Source organism: Anomalospiza imberbis, chromosome 7 (assembly GCF_031753505.1).
Source record: "Anomalospiza imberbis isolate Cuckoo-Finch-1a 21T00152 chromosome 7, ASM3175350v1, whole genome shotgun sequence".
NCBI lineage: Eukaryota > Metazoa > Chordata > Aves > Passeriformes > Viduidae > Anomalospiza > Anomalospiza imberbis.
Window position 1 is genome coordinate 18,390,698 of NC_089687.1, and position 17,053 is coordinate 18,407,750.

At 35.0% G+C, this 17,053-nt stretch overlaps 1 protein-coding gene across 6 annotated transcripts in view; it reads right to left on the reverse strand.

The window, feature by feature from the left end:
* Window positions 1-17,053, reverse strand: part of LOC137477082 (sodium channel protein type 2 subunit alpha-like) — a 71,066-nt gene that overhangs the window by 31,996 nt on the left and 22,017 nt on the right. For 4 of the 6 annotated variants that reach the window (XM_068195724.1, XM_068195723.1, XM_068195720.1 and 1 more), the window contains 11 exons: window positions 16,091-16,219; window positions 15,496-15,587; window positions 14,176-14,448; window positions 13,811-13,874; window positions 12,805-12,946; window positions 12,468-12,674; window positions 9,283-9,582; window positions 5,387-5,740; window positions 4,329-4,461; window positions 1,571-1,809; window positions 282-455 (listed from right to left, as the gene is read on the reverse strand). In XM_068195724.1, coding sequence (XP_068051825.1) covers window positions 282-455; window positions 1,571-1,809; window positions 4,329-4,461; window positions 5,387-5,740; window positions 9,283-9,582; window positions 12,468-12,674; window positions 12,805-12,946; window positions 13,811-13,874; window positions 14,176-14,448; window positions 15,496-15,587; window positions 16,091-16,219 — 2,107 coding nt within the window. Of the gene's footprint in view, window positions 1-281; window positions 456-1,570; window positions 1,810-4,328; window positions 4,462-5,386; window positions 5,741-9,282; window positions 9,583-12,467; window positions 12,675-12,804; window positions 12,947-13,810; window positions 13,875-14,175; window positions 14,449-15,307; window positions 15,400-15,495; window positions 15,588-16,090; window positions 16,220-17,053 lie in introns of all 6 variants that reach the window. The other 2 variants (XM_068195725.1, XM_068195721.1) reach the window with 2 other exon arrangements.

Here is a 17,053-nt window from a genome sequence, read left to right on the forward strand (position 1 = left end):
GTAAAGATTCACAAAATTCTTAAAAGGCATCAGTTAGTGTTATGTTGGCAAAGGATATCAGTTGGATAGAAGATCAATAGCATAATTTGATACTTAAAGGTATCAAACACCTTAAATTTGTACTTACCAAACATAGCTTGCAAACTAAGCACATATGTAAAATAATCTGAGTCACTGACGTATGTAATATATATTTACAAAATATGGTAATTATTGCAGGCACCAGCACTTTTATTTTTTGAGTGAGATAATTGCATGCAAATATTTATCAAGGTATTTACCAATCTGAATGACCGAAGAACAGATAATCCTTCAACATTTGCAAGACCAAGCTCCATTAAACTAAGGCTAACGATAATACCATCAAAAATATTCCAGCCTTCTTGGAAATAATAATAAGGGTCCATGGCAATAATCTTTAGTACCATTTCTGCTGTAAATATCCCAGTGAATACCTAAAACAAAATGTAATGAATTGTTATGACAAATTTATATACCTGAGGAATTTTTTTTAATCCAATGAGTTCTATTACCCATTACTATAAAAAATATCTCCAAATGGCATCTAAGTATTTCTAAACACTGAAAACAAGTAACTAAATCAGGATTTATAGTAGGACAGAGGTTTGATAAACATATAAAAAGCTATTGACCAGTCAGCATTTCAGCTCCCTGGTATGGTCTGGACTATCCACCCTGCAGATGATGTGATGTGAGCTGGTGCTTTAAGTCCGTTTGATGAGGATGGTTCCAGTAAGAAGAATTGATGGCAAGTATTTTCCTAGCTTACAGTCTCAAAAGATGGTAGTCTCTAATGTCAGACTGTCTAAGCACAGGGTCTCTAAAGTCTGTCTTGTAGACATGGGAAGTTGGAGTTTCATTTCCCATGCTTTTTGTAAGAATATAGAGGTTTCACACATATCTACCATGCTGTATTGATGGCTATTTCCTTTTAGGAAAATGAACTTCAGGTTTATAATGTTATTTGAAATAACTCCAAGTGCCAAATGTGAAATTATCAATGCATCTTAGTGTTTTTAAATCCAGAATTTAACTCAATACTTTCTTGTAATGCATAGTGATCAGTGGTTTGTGCAGCACAACAAAGTTTGGGAGCATATATTTTTTGTAAAAATATATTCACTGTAGTGTAATTGAAGAAAATTCCAAGAGAAATTCTGACTTTGAATATTTTATCAATTTTATGCAAAAAAAAAAAAAAGTATTTTCTGTGGTGTTATATCAGTACCATGGTAAAAATAGCATTATCTACTTTAACATTTGAAGGAAAAAACCCAAGGTAGATGTCAAGAAATCTGGCATTCCAGTGAAGACTGAACTTCCACACATATTCAGTTATTCCATTATAACAGATAAAAATATATATTCATGAAAGATAAAGGCTCCAGTAAAAAAAAATCACTTTACATGTGAAAATCATAAATACCATTTCTAAACTGATTACAAAAAGACATTCTGGAATAGATTTAAACAAACACAATACATTTATAAGTTTTTTCTTTTAGAAAAGGCTATTTTTACATCAAGTAGTGCATGACAAACTACTTACCAGGTTCCCCACAGAAAGGACACTACTAAACTGTTCTGTCATTGGGTAGTGTTCCATGGCCATAAACAAGGTGTTTAAAACAATGCAAATAGTTATAGCAAGATCAACGAATGGATCCATCACAACTAAATTGACGACATGCTTTACTTTTAACCATGGACTCCAGCAATCCCAGATCAAGAAAGTATTTGCAAATCTGTACCAGCATGGTGGGCATTTCTGTCTGGATTCTTCAAGCTCTGAAAAAAAATAGAAAAAATTATTTTTACAAATGTATCTTCTGGAAGTTCTTGTTTAAAATATGGGAGAAGATTATATCAATCAAATAAACTGCTCTCACTAACATGAGATTTCCCTCACCCATGTTTATCTACCTTAAAATAAGGCATCTAATTTATTTAAGATTCTCTACCACCAGTGGACATTGAAGTCCATTCACTAAACAGTAAATCATCTGAAACAAATGTCTAAAGGGAGAAATGTGTTTGTCTTTCCCAGGGCAGGAGGGAGAATCTAGACATTTAGTTTAGGTTACTTAACTTGCTTACAGCAGATATCGTAATTTCAGATATTAAAAGTCAACATGACTCACTCGTCACTGACCTATTATATAATTGGTATAAGCTTCATAAAGGATTCTCATTTTTTGTGGTACGTAACATGAGTAATATTTTGATTTGAAATACTAGAAGGGTTATATTTGCTACTACACTGAACCATTACAATATCAGATAAATGATTTGGAGTGCATACCTATAATTTCTTTTTTTGAATTGATATTTTTAATATATTTCATGCCTGTTTTCTTATTTTTAAATTATAACTTAATTTGGTTTGAAAATGTCGTGTACATTTGCAGTGTCAACTGAAAAACAGAACAACATATATCTGTATTAGCAAAAAACTGTTTAGCAACTGCTCTCAATTAGAATCTTTAGAAACTATTTTTTTCCATTTCACTGCCAATATTGTCAAAGTTACAGAAGAATAGTAACTTCTTCTAAGTTAATAACAACAAGGATGAATATCTAATGCGATGGGATGTTCGAGGTCAGTGTAGAAGGAAGACTGTTGATTGCTCAAGTGAGATATAATTAGAATACAAATTATACAAGAAATGTCCACAAGAGTTTTGATTAAATTTCTGCACGGTGGTATCAACCTGTCTGAAATTTCTCATTTTTAGGCATCCCTTTGAGCACCGAGAGATCTCCATCATCATAACACGTATGGATGATTTTTCTGCAATTGCTGTTTCACAGATTTTCTAATAAAGATTTACTGTCAAAATACACACTTTGAGGATAGTGGATTGATTTCTGCCTCTTATATTGTCCTATATGGGTAGAATTACTGGAAGTTGAAAGCTTTCAATCTACTGAAACTAACAAGTTCTTCAGGCAGAAAAGGCTATCATAAGTAGCTAAAGTTTTCTATAGTCTTTATAAACCATAACAAAGACAGTATTTCTGAAGGAATGTAAGGATTGGTTGGTATAATCACATTTCTGAACATGCAGCTCAGAATGCTGAAATGCAGAATAGCACCAGCCTTGGACAAAAGTGACCACTCATACTGGGTGCTGAGTTGACAGAGACTGTTGCTGCACGTAGCTGTTTCTGAAATGGTGGAAACCAGATGTGGGTAAGGAGGTGAACTATCAAGACATTTTTGTTTACACTGACATGTTTTTTTTCTAATCAGGAGACAGGAAGGACAAACTATTTAACTGGAAGAAGAATGCAGCACTCTGTAAGGAGATATCCTGTTTACAGAGAGGAGAGCCAAGATTTAAGAGGTACCAACAGCTCACACTTGCATTGAAGTAGGAAGACATACTCATAAAGATAGAAGTTTGTGAGAACAATTTTCTTTAGAAAAAACTAATCCTTAAGGTGCTATAAGATATAATATTTCTGAGTACAATTAGTTTGTTATCTGTTTGTTTATCTGAGAGCAAAGGGCTTCAGAACTCACTTTAAAATTATATTTCACTACTGGCTTAATAACACTGTAAAGTTTCTTGGTAATTTCTTTTCGTTTAAGAATATATGTTGAATCTGCAAGGTTGGTCTGACTGTAACACGTGCCACACTTTGCCACTATCCAGTAGACAGGTCCTTCAAGCTTATAAAATACTTCAGTGGTATATGTATGAAGAGTAAGCATACTCATTTTCCATTAAATAAGAAAAAAATCCCGAAAAGTATGCTTTTTTACACAGAAAATACTATGTTTTTATAAATTCCATAACAACAAAAATTTAAGAAATGCATAAGACACTTGGTGGGCATCGGCATGCGTTGATTACATTTGTATTTTTTTCCTTTATATTTTTCATTCCGATTTCCTATTGTCTATCCTTGGATTTAAAGCCTAAGGGAAATGACTGTTCTAGCACATCACTGCCTTTATTGTGGCAATTCCTGGGTTATCTTAATTGATTTTTCCTGCTGATGTCTAATGGAAAAAATCCCTATATTTTCTGTTTGAGGCGCTGGCAATCCCCTAGATACCATTATTTGATCTCTATTAGTCCACTCAGTAGTGTAATATTTTGGAAGGTGTCATGAAACGTGGTTAAGCATTCAGATTGTGTAAATGACCTTAGAAATGCTCAAAAGCCTTTTATATCTGATGTTCAGAAACTCCACATGCCAGTTTTACATTTACAAAGAAAATTATGTAAATAATTTCTCTGTTCACATAGTTAGCAGAACTTCACTGAACTGCCTGTCAGATAAAATGCACCAAATACCTTCCATTGTATTTGTAAGTATGCTGGCTATGCTCATTGCTCTTTGTCTTGCAGCAGATTCTTCCAGCATTTCCATGGAAATTTGGTATGAACTCAGTCTTCTTTTCCTTATTTCTGTTTCTGTAGTGATGCCCTGTAAATGAAATACTGAGGAATTAGATCATCTTTTTCAACAAGCAATTAACTGTATTTACTGCATAAATGCTGTCGTGATAATCAAATCAGCTTTGTGCATTGTACTATGCTTTTCACTGAATGTTTCTGTTCTTGTCAGGATTTCTTTTTTCTTTATTGAGGAACTCAGTGGGGACTTTGTACAGTGGTACAAATAATCAACTGCAGGACCCAATACCAACATAGTGTGGGACCAAATGTGGTTCACATTTAAATGACTGGCTGAACAAAAATTTTGCTTGGTACCTCCTTGATAAAACTAATCGTAATAAATAATAATAATAATAATAATAATAATAATAATAATTATTATTATTATTATTATTATTATTATTATTATTATATTACTATAGATGAAAAAGGCTTGCTTATTTGAATGTTTGAAAGAACATCTTAGTTTACAGAAGTCTGAAACTGACACTGAAATGTTATGTAATTTCAAAGGTGCATAGAAATTGCACGTATTTTTCTCATGAAAGAGAAAAAAGTCCTTGAGAATAATTCAGAAAGGGGTATTTCTAATAACTATCATGAGAGTAGTAGCCATCTTTTGTTTCATTTTATAGGAGTTTTCCTATACATATTTCCAAGCTATAGCCTTATTTATATATTTAATATCTACTTTGTTGAAGTGAAACTATATACAAATTGTCAAATTCAATTAATCTTTTTTTCTATGTGTAGGTCTCTTGCTGAAAGCAAGAAAAATATCATACTTTATGAAGGCTTAGACATAGGAGGTTGAGGACTCTTTTCCCTTTATGTTCTCTTATTTAGAAACTATTGCAAATTATTTCTTTAAGAAATTATAAGGAATGCAGAGATGAGGAATAAGAGAAAATTCTGTGCCTGAACCAAACTGTAATAAATACTGGCTTACTTACAATTACCTCTGGTATAAGCTGACCAGTAGGTGAAGTTAGAGTTGAAGGTCCTCCAACCAAGGACACCACTCCATTGCAATCCACAGTGCTGTGCATCTTCCCATTCACTGGAAGGGCTGGTATCATTCTAGATGACACACTGGCCTGGCTAATGTTACTGTTGCGCCTTTCTCCATGTCGATTTGGAACAAAGAGAGAATCTCTTCTGCTCTCGTTGTCTTCAAGGGTGCTGTGCTCATCATCAGCAAAGTCATTTTCAGATCCTATATCCTTTGCATGGCCTCTGAAACTGAAAATGCTGGTTTTGCTGTTGCGTCTTGGTGAGAACAGAGAACCACGAATGCTTAACAAGGACTGTAAAAGATTTAAAACAAACCAAACAAAACAGCATTACAACTAAAGTTGTAAATTCTTGGCTTTTCAAAGAATAGTTACAGTGCTGGAGGAAGGATAGTCACTTTTTTTCTTCCATAGTATAAGTGTGTCCACTAGGGGAATGTGTTCACCAGGGGACCTGAAGCAGAGGGGAAAAATTCTTTTAGGGTAATGTAGCAGGACTGAGAAAAAGTTGTGCAGAAGACATAAGCAAGGTTGAACAGTTCTAAGTGAAGAAGGTGCATTGAACTGGCATGGACTGTGCTGGAGACAGTTTTTAACATCGCTATCAAGATATTGTGATATTGAAAGGTACTTGTCTTTTATTCCTTCACTTACAGTACAGAGCTAAAAGTGTTTACTTCTCTTCTTCATCCCCTGGGTTCCTAGAGATAACTAATAATGCTCACCAATCACTCTATTCTGTTTTATTTGGTAGATGCTGAAGTGATCTTAAGTTTGCCATTGAAATCCTTCTAAACTGATGTAAGGAACTTGACTGACCTCTTCCCAGTAGGCTCAATAACTAGAAGACAGAGGGGCAGCTTGGGGAAGCGTTGGAGATACAGCAGCAGCACTCTTTAGGCATAGCTCTCCGGGGGCCATAGCAGGTTACACACACCTGCCAGAAGGTATCACTTTGTTATCAGGCAGCTCAAAGAAAGTATTCACCAGGGACACCGTTACCTAAAGATATTCTGTTATAAGTGAGAAAAATAAATATGTGGTGTTTGGTAATTCATCTTTTAATTACAGTAGAAGCCAGTTAATGAAGTGTTCTTCTCCCTTGCTACATATTTTATTAACAGCATTCATGAATAAATAAAATGAGTACTAATTGTGGAGAAAAGTAACCTGACATTCAGCCTTCTTCTGTTCTGCATTTTTGTGCATCTTCACATCTTGGTTCATCAAAAACCTGGTTTGAGACTATTGTCACTTTTTCACTATTTCTGCAGGTGGAAAGTCCTCATATGTAATAGCAATGGGTTTGATCCCAGGATAATTAAAGTGAAAGTGAAAACTGTCCTATATTATACAAACCTGTGTTAATATTTTGAAAATCAAACACTGTATATATACATAAATCAACCCGTATATATCTCTGTATATGCATAGTCAGATGTATAAATTCACACATTATGTCTGTGTTGAACTGGTAAATTTGCCTGTTATAAGGCCTGGCAGGTGTTTACCATTACAAGATGTATTATTTTCTGCTCTTACAGCTACACCAAATTTTAGTAGTTTGGGCTGAAATTTTCTATGATGGCTGTCAGCCTCAGGCTGAGTTACCTGAAAAATACCAGCCAAATGATTTTGCTAACCTATTTATGTAAACTTGGCTGGAGAAAAAGTGCTGTTTTCCTTATACTGAAAGATAATTTTAGTAAGAAAAAACCCATAGCTTCTATGGAACATGACACTGAATTCTGACAAAGCAGTAAACTAATTACTACACCCTTTTTACATTTCCTTGTAAATATATCTGGGCAACGTACAGTCCTTCAAAAAATGACATGCTCACCAGGGTTTCATCTGACTACCAGCGATAGCCTTGTTCTTTTAGAGAATGTTCCCATGGCTGCTATGTTTTATTTGCAGGCCAATCTTTCCAATATGTATTGCCACATTTTGAGTACAGCTAATTGGATCAGCCCCCTCAGGGATTTGGGAGAAGTAATGTCTGTTCTGCAAGTCCCTGCTGCATTGAGACAAAAGATATAAACCAAAATGGCTGCATTTTTAACACATGTAGAGCCAGAAATATATGTGTCTACACGCTATCAGAAAGTAAGGACTGAAAGGAAGACTTGACTTTTCTGGCAAACTGCATCATTCATCTGCATATGGAATATGGTATCAAAGGACAAAACCTCTTATAGGGCCCAATGAGCAGATTATCTCCCCTTACCATTCTGCCTCATCGTTTCATGCTCTGGACCCTGTCTCACCAGGGATATTCTCCATGGCTAACAAAACAAATGAGCTCTTCTTTATCAGTTCTACTGTTTGCAATTCTTTAGCTCTTGTGGCACCTAAGTTTTAGTTGTATGCTGTCAACTTTTGCCCCAAAGCTTTGTTACAACTGAAAAAAAAAACCCAAAAAAACTGTCAAGAGCTTCTTTAATTAAGAAGGTATTCCAAACCTGGGTGGTATTTGTAGGTAAAAGTAATATGTTGGCTCAGACCACACATTATCACTTTGAAAAGATGCATTTTGAGTGATTTAAAAAAAAATGCCATAATGTGTGTAGCCTTGAAATATGCAGCAGTAGCACAGAATCATTTAGGCTGGAAAAGACCTCCAAGATCATCAAGCCCAACCTTTTGACTGATCATCACCTTATCAACTAAACCATGGCACTAAATGCTATGCCCAGTCATTTCTTGAACACTTCAAATGACACTGACTCCACCACCTCCCTGGGTAGTCCATTCCAATTTTTTACAATCCTTTCCGTGAAGGAATTCCTCCTGATGGCCAACCTCAAATCCCCCTGGCCATCTTGAGGCTATTTCCTCTTAAGCTGTCACTGGTTGCCTAGGAGAAGAGGCTGACCTCCACCTGGCCACAATCTTTCAGGGAGTTGTAGAGTGAGAGATAAGGCGCTCCCTGAGACTCTTCTTTTCCAGGTTAAACACCCTCAGCTTCCTCAGCTTCTCATATAACACTCTCTAGACCTTCACTAGCCCTTCTCTGGACCTGCTCCAGCAGCTCTATGACTGTCTTGTACAGAGGGACCCAGGACTAGATGCAGGATTCAAGGTGTGGCCTCACCAATGCCAAGTACAGAGGGCAAATGCTTATGTGACAAAAGTGATCCTGTGATTTATGGAAGTAGGTCTTAGAATTTTGGATTAAATGATTTCCAGAGGTCCTTCATAAACTACTTGTTTTCCTATGATTGCAATGATTCTCCATAATTTCTTATGATTTCTATGTTTTCTAATGATTTTCCATGATTTCTAATGAAAAAGAACAGTATGACTAAATTGCTACACATACAGGCCCAAAAGATCCATGTGTAGTTTGTCCTTATTGTGCAGTACTAGTGCTAGTTTTCTCATTATCTTCACATTAAAGAAGCTAATTAAGGAAAATAATAGAAATTAATGGTAATGTGGGATTTCCTGTGCAGAGTATTTTGATGTTGCAGTCTGCTAAAAACCCCACATATTTGTATAGTTTTGAAATGGATCCAGAACAGAAAATGTATGATTCATTAATGCATATATATGAATACCAATCTTTCTTTCTCCAGTCTACTAGATACATCCTCAGAAATACATTTTCAGAAATGTGTTAATTAAGTTTATAAGTATTCTTGGTACGTTGTTTTTATCCCTTTGCTAATAGAATGGGTCAAACCATCTCAAACTTACACTGTGAATGGTACTACCACTCATTTTTCCTTCCCTTACCATTCACATAACTTCCAATATGTAAACCTGCTGCAATATCAGTGAAAATAAAACTGGAGTGGACACACATGATTTAGTAAAATAGAGTGCTGTACCTGGTGAGGAGAAGTGAGCCTTTTTTCATATGTCAGTTGACTTCCTTCTGTGGAGAAGCGGAAACCTTTCCTTCTGATACTGTCTTCTGACTCAGACTTGGGGAACTTATCGATATCTCCTTTGTCCTCTGCTTCAGACATTTCTTTCTGTCTTCTTTTCTTCCTTCTGTTTCTTCTTTCTTTAGCACTCTTTGAGCTCAACTTTGATGCTTCTGAAGAGCTTTCCAGGAGTTCTCCTAATCCCCCTACACCACTGAAATCTCTTGATGCAACTGATGCTGCTGCTACTGCTGCTGTTGTCTGTCAGGTTACAAAGCAAGGTATTCTTAGTAGGCCAAAAAAAGAATAATTTTATAGTCTTTTATCAACTGGTTTTTATTACCACTGTGATAATAATGCTCTTCATACACTCTTGAGTGTGTAAATATACCCAAACAGATTGTACTGAATATAAACTATTGAGTTGTACAGCTCCTCACTGTTTTGCAGCATGAGTTATTTGAAGCACCAACTTTGGCAGAACAATAGCTGCACTATTTGTTAAAGAATTGCTGCACAAGACACTTGTCTGAAATAAAAGGAGTCAGAAAAGGGTTAACATAGTGCTTTTTCATGTATTTCATGTATGGACCTGTTATTCCATTTTCTCTTGAGAAAAGCCCCACATCATGGTCGAATTCAGCTGATCCCTTCTGAGCTCTTACAGAGAAAACTAATGCCTAACATTCATTCTGTGAGTTAATGTATCAAATCCAGCTAGCACCCTGAAAGCAGGTGAATCCAGCCTTTCCTCACTGTCTTCACAGTAAGAACAACTCTCTTTACTTTCCTTCTGCCTTTGCTGGTACCAGGCACAACCTCTAGACACATCTTCAAGTCCTTCCTCCCTCTTCATGTTTCCCCTCCACATGTCCCACTGTGTCTGCACTCTAGGTCTTTCTTACAGATATGCAAAGATACATTTATTTCCGATTGGTGCTACAGTCTGAGAGAAGAAAGTAAGTTTCGATTTCTTCTCTGTGGAAAGGTGTGAGATGACTTACTGGAGCAAAGTCATCCCAAAATCCAGGACCAGTATCTTTAACTACAGTGGTCAGCCTACTTGTTTTGGTTTATTAGAGAAAGGGTCTTTTAGTCATGAAAAAAAGAAGAATTGAGAGTATGTCCAGTGCTGTTCCTCAAAAGAACTGTGGGAGATTGCGATGGAATTCTGTAGTAGAAATATCTTTAGGGAGATGATAGGCTGCTCGTAGCTTACAAAAAAGGGTGGTGTGATAAATGGCAAGAGACTAGGGTTATATAACAAAGATGACTAGTAATTATCCAGCAAAACATATTATATTCAATGCCAAGTATTTCAGGAATGATGACATGTCTCTTTACAGCAGGAAAGGGTAGTTTGAAAGCTCATAGTACGAATTAATGTCTTTCTTTGCCACCATATACAGCCCGTGCTATACAAGTTGACTTGATACAGACTTTTTCTGCTAAATGGAGTATTGAAAGGATTCTGAAGTGTTTATAAAATAAAAAAGCAATACTCAAAACTTTGTCATAATGGTTCCAGAATATCATCCTTCAAAGACTCTAACAGATACAAAGGCAGCAGATGCTGAGTCATCACCCATCTACTTCATAATACTAACAGTAAAGGTCAAACAAGTGGAGCAATCCAAAAACCACTGTGATGACTTAAGTTTATGGATGAATAGGTTCAGTGTCAAGGGGGTGAAGAGATGGGTCCCAGACTAATTTCTGCCTTAGCAACTAATTCAACACTTCAGCGATCCACCTTGTACTGCCTACCTTCTGCTAATGTTTTCACAAACAAAAGAGATCCTGACTCTAATAATGCTTTACTTATAATGAATGTAGTGGTCGCTCATTTAAAAAAAATATTACTTTCAGGGTCTTTATTCAACCTTACTTATAGTCTCTGTTTCTTATTTTATTCTTTCTATGTCTGAATCAGCTTCATTTTCCCCCAATCTCAGATACACAAACATCTAGATGAGCCTGCTGATATTTTTTTAGTATAATGTGATTTAGTGCCTTGAAGGCATTAAAACATCAGATTTAAGAAAAACCCAGCAATATACACTTTGCTGACATTCAACCTTTCTAAATTTGATTTTTGCAGGATTCTACTCTTTTTTATTAATTTGGAAGGGATAAAGTTTAATGACTAAAATAAAGATATGCTAATGAGATTTCACAAGTCATACATAAAGGTTTCTTTTCAAGCAAAAGACAGAGTTTGTCTTTTCGTTAGCACTTCATGGAGTCGTTCTAACTTAGTGGAAGTACCTGTAAAGTACTACCAAAAATAGAGTTTCATAGGAGTTTCAAATGTGCTGGCATTTTATAAACACTGTCCTGTTGAAAATTTCTAAATGCCATTTGAAAAGCAGGGGAAAATTAGTCCAGAAATTAGACAGATGGCTGACTCACAGACCTGAAATCCTGCATATATCCTACTTTCAGATAAGAAAAGCTGTCACAAAAGTTTCTATTAAAATGCCTTTTTCTCATAAAACTTTAAATCATTTTCTTCTCTTTTCAAAGGAAACAAAGATTACTTTAAAAGAATTCTGAAAGAATATCTTTGTTATGAATATTGCTCATCTGTTTTTGAATATTGCTTGTCTGTTCTAAGAATACTTAAACTTCTGGTATACTACACTTTCAATTAGGGATATTTTTAATTATCTTTCTGGATAGAAACCTAGAAGAACACTGATTACAATCCTTCTCTCTATTTGATGAATATTTGGGGAGGATTATACAATACATCAAGCTTGGCAATTCTAATTCAGCTGTAAACCAGAAGTAACATCACTAGACTTTGTTCATGCTGTTTATAAGATCTGTAACATAAAAGCACCATTATTTATGACTAGCTAAATTAGGTTTCTAGAGCCCTCTTATGAAAAACATTTTACTTTTACAGTCTTTTGATGAATGAAGTAACATTCCATTCTTGTCTGTACCATTAGCTTGCTTTTTTACTGTTGGGATAATTCCTGGTTTTCATTGGCTATTTACACTTTTATAACTTGCATAGTAAACAAGACCTTTTATTTTCTGAAATTCATTGCACAATTTGTTTGTGTTATTAATCATAAAATACTTTTTTCCTTTCCTTAAGATCAGGGTTGTTCAGAAAGTACAATTTCCATTATTACCTGAGCTTCTTCTTGTTGCTTCTTCAGTTGTTCCAGCATTTGCTGAAATTCTGCCTCTTTCTGCTCTGCTTCTTCCATTGTTGCTTGGTTCTGTTCTTCATAGGCCATGGCAACCACAGCCAGGATCAAGTTGATCAGGTAGAAAGAGCCCAGAAAAATCACCAGAACAAAAAATATCATGTATGTCTTCCCAGCAGCACGCAGTGTCTAGGGAGCAGAAAGCATATTTTTATATTATTCCATAACTTATATTTTTCAGTTCATGCAAAAATAAGCCTATTTATGTAATTTTGAACATCACCAACTGTTTACTATTTAAGTCATAATAATTTCTTACCAGCTGATAGAGGTTTTCCCAGAAGTCCTGAGTCATTAGCCGAAACAGTGACAAAAAAGCCCAACTGAAGGTGTCAAAACTTGTGTAGCCATAGTTGGGATTTCTGCCAGCTTTCACACATATATAGCCTTCTGGACATTGCCTATGTGAAAATCAAATATGAGGACTTAGTCATAACTTTTATTCCCTTCTAGAAAATATGTATTATCTTTTGGAAGAATATGCATTATTTTTCAACAGAAAATCCATAAATTACAATTAAATTAAATCAGAAAAAACGTTCCCAAGAATTTAACTAATAACATAGTAAATGAAAGATATCCTTTTCATCCACTCACTGGTTGGAATTTCTTAAATATTAAAATTCTCTTCAATTACATTTTGCAAATAGAATCTTTATTCCAAATGAATTATTTCCTGGCAGAAATAATTGCTAAAATGTTGTTAAGGTTACAGAAGATTAAAAAATATTATTAGCTAAATCCAATTGTAGTATTAGGGATTTCCCACATAATGCTGATAGATATATTTTTAGTAAACCTCTTCACTGCTGCCAGTCAGGCATCCAAGTTCAGCTAACAATTCTAGGCTCATAATTTGGTACATGTAAATGGCAGAATTTGCTAGAAGTGAAAGAGTTAGGCTTGAAAAAACAGATTCAGTCTTGAACTATGAAGTCACTGCTGTGCTTTCTTAATATTTTCCATGTTCTCTTTCTCACTTTTAACTTTGTTTTCCTCCTACTTTCTAAATCATCAAAGGACACTTAAAATTTTTCAGATCTTATCAATAAAACCAACTTCATTTTCCAATCAAGCAGGAAAAAGGCTGTTAATTGCTATTTTGTTTAGCCAGAGTGTAAAACATTTTGACTTCAATAAGAAACTCTCACTTAGCTGCAAAACTCCGTAAGTTCTGTAACCCTGCTAAATATGGAGTTGCAACTAGATCTCATGTTGCTTCTTTTTCTACAGAGCATAACACAGAATTTTTGAAAGGGTCTTACCCCGCATCAGAGCTATTACCACATAGTAGGGCATCTCTTTGTCCTTCCAAAATGTAAAAATGAGCTGTGTAGAAAGCATTAGAAATATATATGAGTAGATCAAATAAAGCTGAAAGCAATACAAAGTAAAATAAAAATAAATTGTGTTAAATCATAGTGGCTAGCTACTGATCCCTTTGTAGCATGTTTAGGAACCTTTCTGATTGTTGTCTTTTTTATTGTTTCTATTTATCTCTGTAAATCAGTGACTGTAAGCAGTTCTACATAAGTCAGAAATATAAACCCCTCAATGTTCTTACTTGGTCACAAATAATTATGTATTTGAGCCACAAATATATTAAAATAGTTATATTAGAAATTCTTACTTTCATCCTCAATGTAATCCTTCCAGTTGAACGTGCTCACTGTCATGTTAACAAAAGTACCGTTTTCATTCATTGTGCTGTTAAAGTAGGAAATAATGTTTATCTCAAAAGTAGAATTGTCTGGAGGCCACTGCAGGCATTTATTCCTCAGGTTGCCCATGAACAGCTGCAGCCCTATCAGTGCAAATACACTCAGACAAAACACAGTCAGGATCATCACATCCGAGAGCTTCTTCACAGACTGAATCAGGGCTCCTACAATAGTCTTCAGGCCTGCAAAGGGAAAAGATTGATAGAATTATCAAAGAGTATCTTTGCCCTTCCCATATAATTAAGAGGCCATGCAGACACTTAAAAAGAAATTATTTTTTATTTCTCAAAAGGTAAAGCTTCATGAGCAGCCTCAGAGCTTGTGAAGATGAATGAAAGAAAAAGACTCCTTTTTATGAATATGCAATGTACATATATTCCAATAAATTGAATATATAATATTCTCAAGCAGGAAACTTTATCAATCATGCTTTCCTAGTACAGATTTGATTGCATTTACTAATTTTTCTCTGCATTAAATATTCTGCCAATAATTCAGTTTCCAGTTAATTCTAAACATGACTTCACAACAGTGTAAAGCAGCATGAGATAGAACTGCTAATAATTTTGAATGAAAAAATAGTTTGCATTTGATAAATTTTCCTGTGCATAATTAATTTCCTTTTTGGTATCTTCTTCTGTTGTTACTTACTTATTTTTAAGACTAATGTCAATTTTAAGTGATAAAAAAAAGGAAAAATTTCAAAACCAAGAACGCCATAGCACTAAGCTTTTGTAATGCTTACAAAGAGGCAATTTGTCAATACACAATAAAATGCAGAAAAACAAAGCAAAATAACCCATAGGCCTCATTTTTTGTGTTTCATGCAAGACTCTGTTAAACTCAAAGGCTGATTTTGCAAAATAAAAGAAGCTAATGCTGAAAAGGCAAATAATCATAATCTAGGTTAATGATCCAAGCCTTTTTATTTCCTTTTTTTTTTTTTTTTTGGCAACATGAGCAGCAAACAGCAAGACTTATGCTCAAAGGAGGTGAATTCAATGAACGAAAGTCAGCCTCGGTGTTTAACCTCGCTCTCACCTGGAATGACTGATATTGTTTTCAAAGCTCGGAGAACTCTGAATGTTCTCAACGCTGAGACATTGCCCAGGTCCACAAACTCTGTCACATATCTGTAATAGGGGAGTTCACACACAAACACAATGACAGCACACAAATAACAGTTGGAGATACAAGGGGCCTAACACCTGACACCAACTACTTCTTACCTGGAATTACAGAAATAGTTTTCAAAGCTCTCAATACTCTGAAAGTTCGAAGAGCTGAAACATTGCCTAGGTTTACAAATTCTGTTACATACCTGTAGGATTAAATCACAGTTATTCAGAATTGAGGCAGAGCTTATACTAATAATGTGGGTCTTCAAAACCTCTGTGGCATACTAGCAATCATACTTCAAAATTTACCTGTCTCTTCAGTACATTTCAATTTAATAATTGTTTTCATCAATTTTGCTTAAATATCATTGAAGTGAAACTCACTGATTTGTATTTGAACATCTAGTTAAACTAATTAGCTTGTAATGGGACAGTAACATGAAGTCAAAGGGATGGCTTTATTTCTGGTGAGCAGAAAAATGTAGGCCATGAAATTAGTGTCCCTCAGTAGTAATTGCACTAGTGGCTGACACTCCATTTCGGCTTCTGCTGTATTTTACTTTGATTTACGAATACTAAAATGTGTTATACAGTGTCTAAGCTTCAAAGGTTGCAAAAATTAATTATGTTTAAATAAATACACTTATAATAATATTTACCACTAATTTCATGCCCTAAAAGCTTAAAAAGTTCTTGAATCACTTACGCCATTAAAATGACACTGAAGTCAAGCCAGTTCCATGGGTCTCGCAGAAAAGTAAAACCTTCTAAGCAGAAGCCCCTTGCAAGAATTTTGATAAGTGATTCAAAGGTATAAATTCCAGTGAAAGTGTACCTGAAAATCATCAGAGCAGGAATCATGGATTTTTGCATACTTACAGACAGTGTCATTCTTTAGCAAAGATGACTTAAAAGAGAAGAAAAAGTATTTAGAAGAGAAAGGAGTAAATTATTAATTTAACTTGCCCTAAATATTGTAGTTGATGTTCAGTCTTTGTTGAAATTTGAACCTGATATATATGCTACTGATTTTCTAAAAGGTTGGTTTAATCTCAGTTCTTGTGCTTACAAATAATTTCTGACTCTAGTATTTATGGATACATTCCAGACTTTGATATTTATATGTACATTCTTCGGCACTCACAGGGTTGCCTCTTTGCTTGCATTCATAAATCAGGTAGATGTCTAAGTGTTACAAAAACTGAAGAATTTTTTTTATGTCTGAATCAGAGAGTTTTGTAAAAATCAGTTCCAGATAATAACTATACTAATGCCTATTTATTTCATAAATAATCATCAAATATAAGAAAGCATGCCCAGACTGTTACTCTCAAAGATGGGGAGCATGATTTCCAGCTTACCTGGTGTGGGAGCAGCTATACATTTAACAGCATAGAATAGTCAGTTATAACCAGCACAATGCAGGCACTTCCTGAGACCCACATAGATCTCTGTGGACCTCCAGAATAAAGGAACTCTACCTACAGACCCTACTGCTCTCCTTTCAGACTCTCTGCAACTCTAGCAAGCCATCATCACTGGTAACTGGGAATGAGTTAATGGTAGTTGTTTCTAAACAGGGTTCAGTGTAAGGTTCATTCGTGCAGAGAAATAAATAAAAACCAGTAATGGCTCTTTGAGAAAAGGAGGGAATGAAAGAAGCAACAAG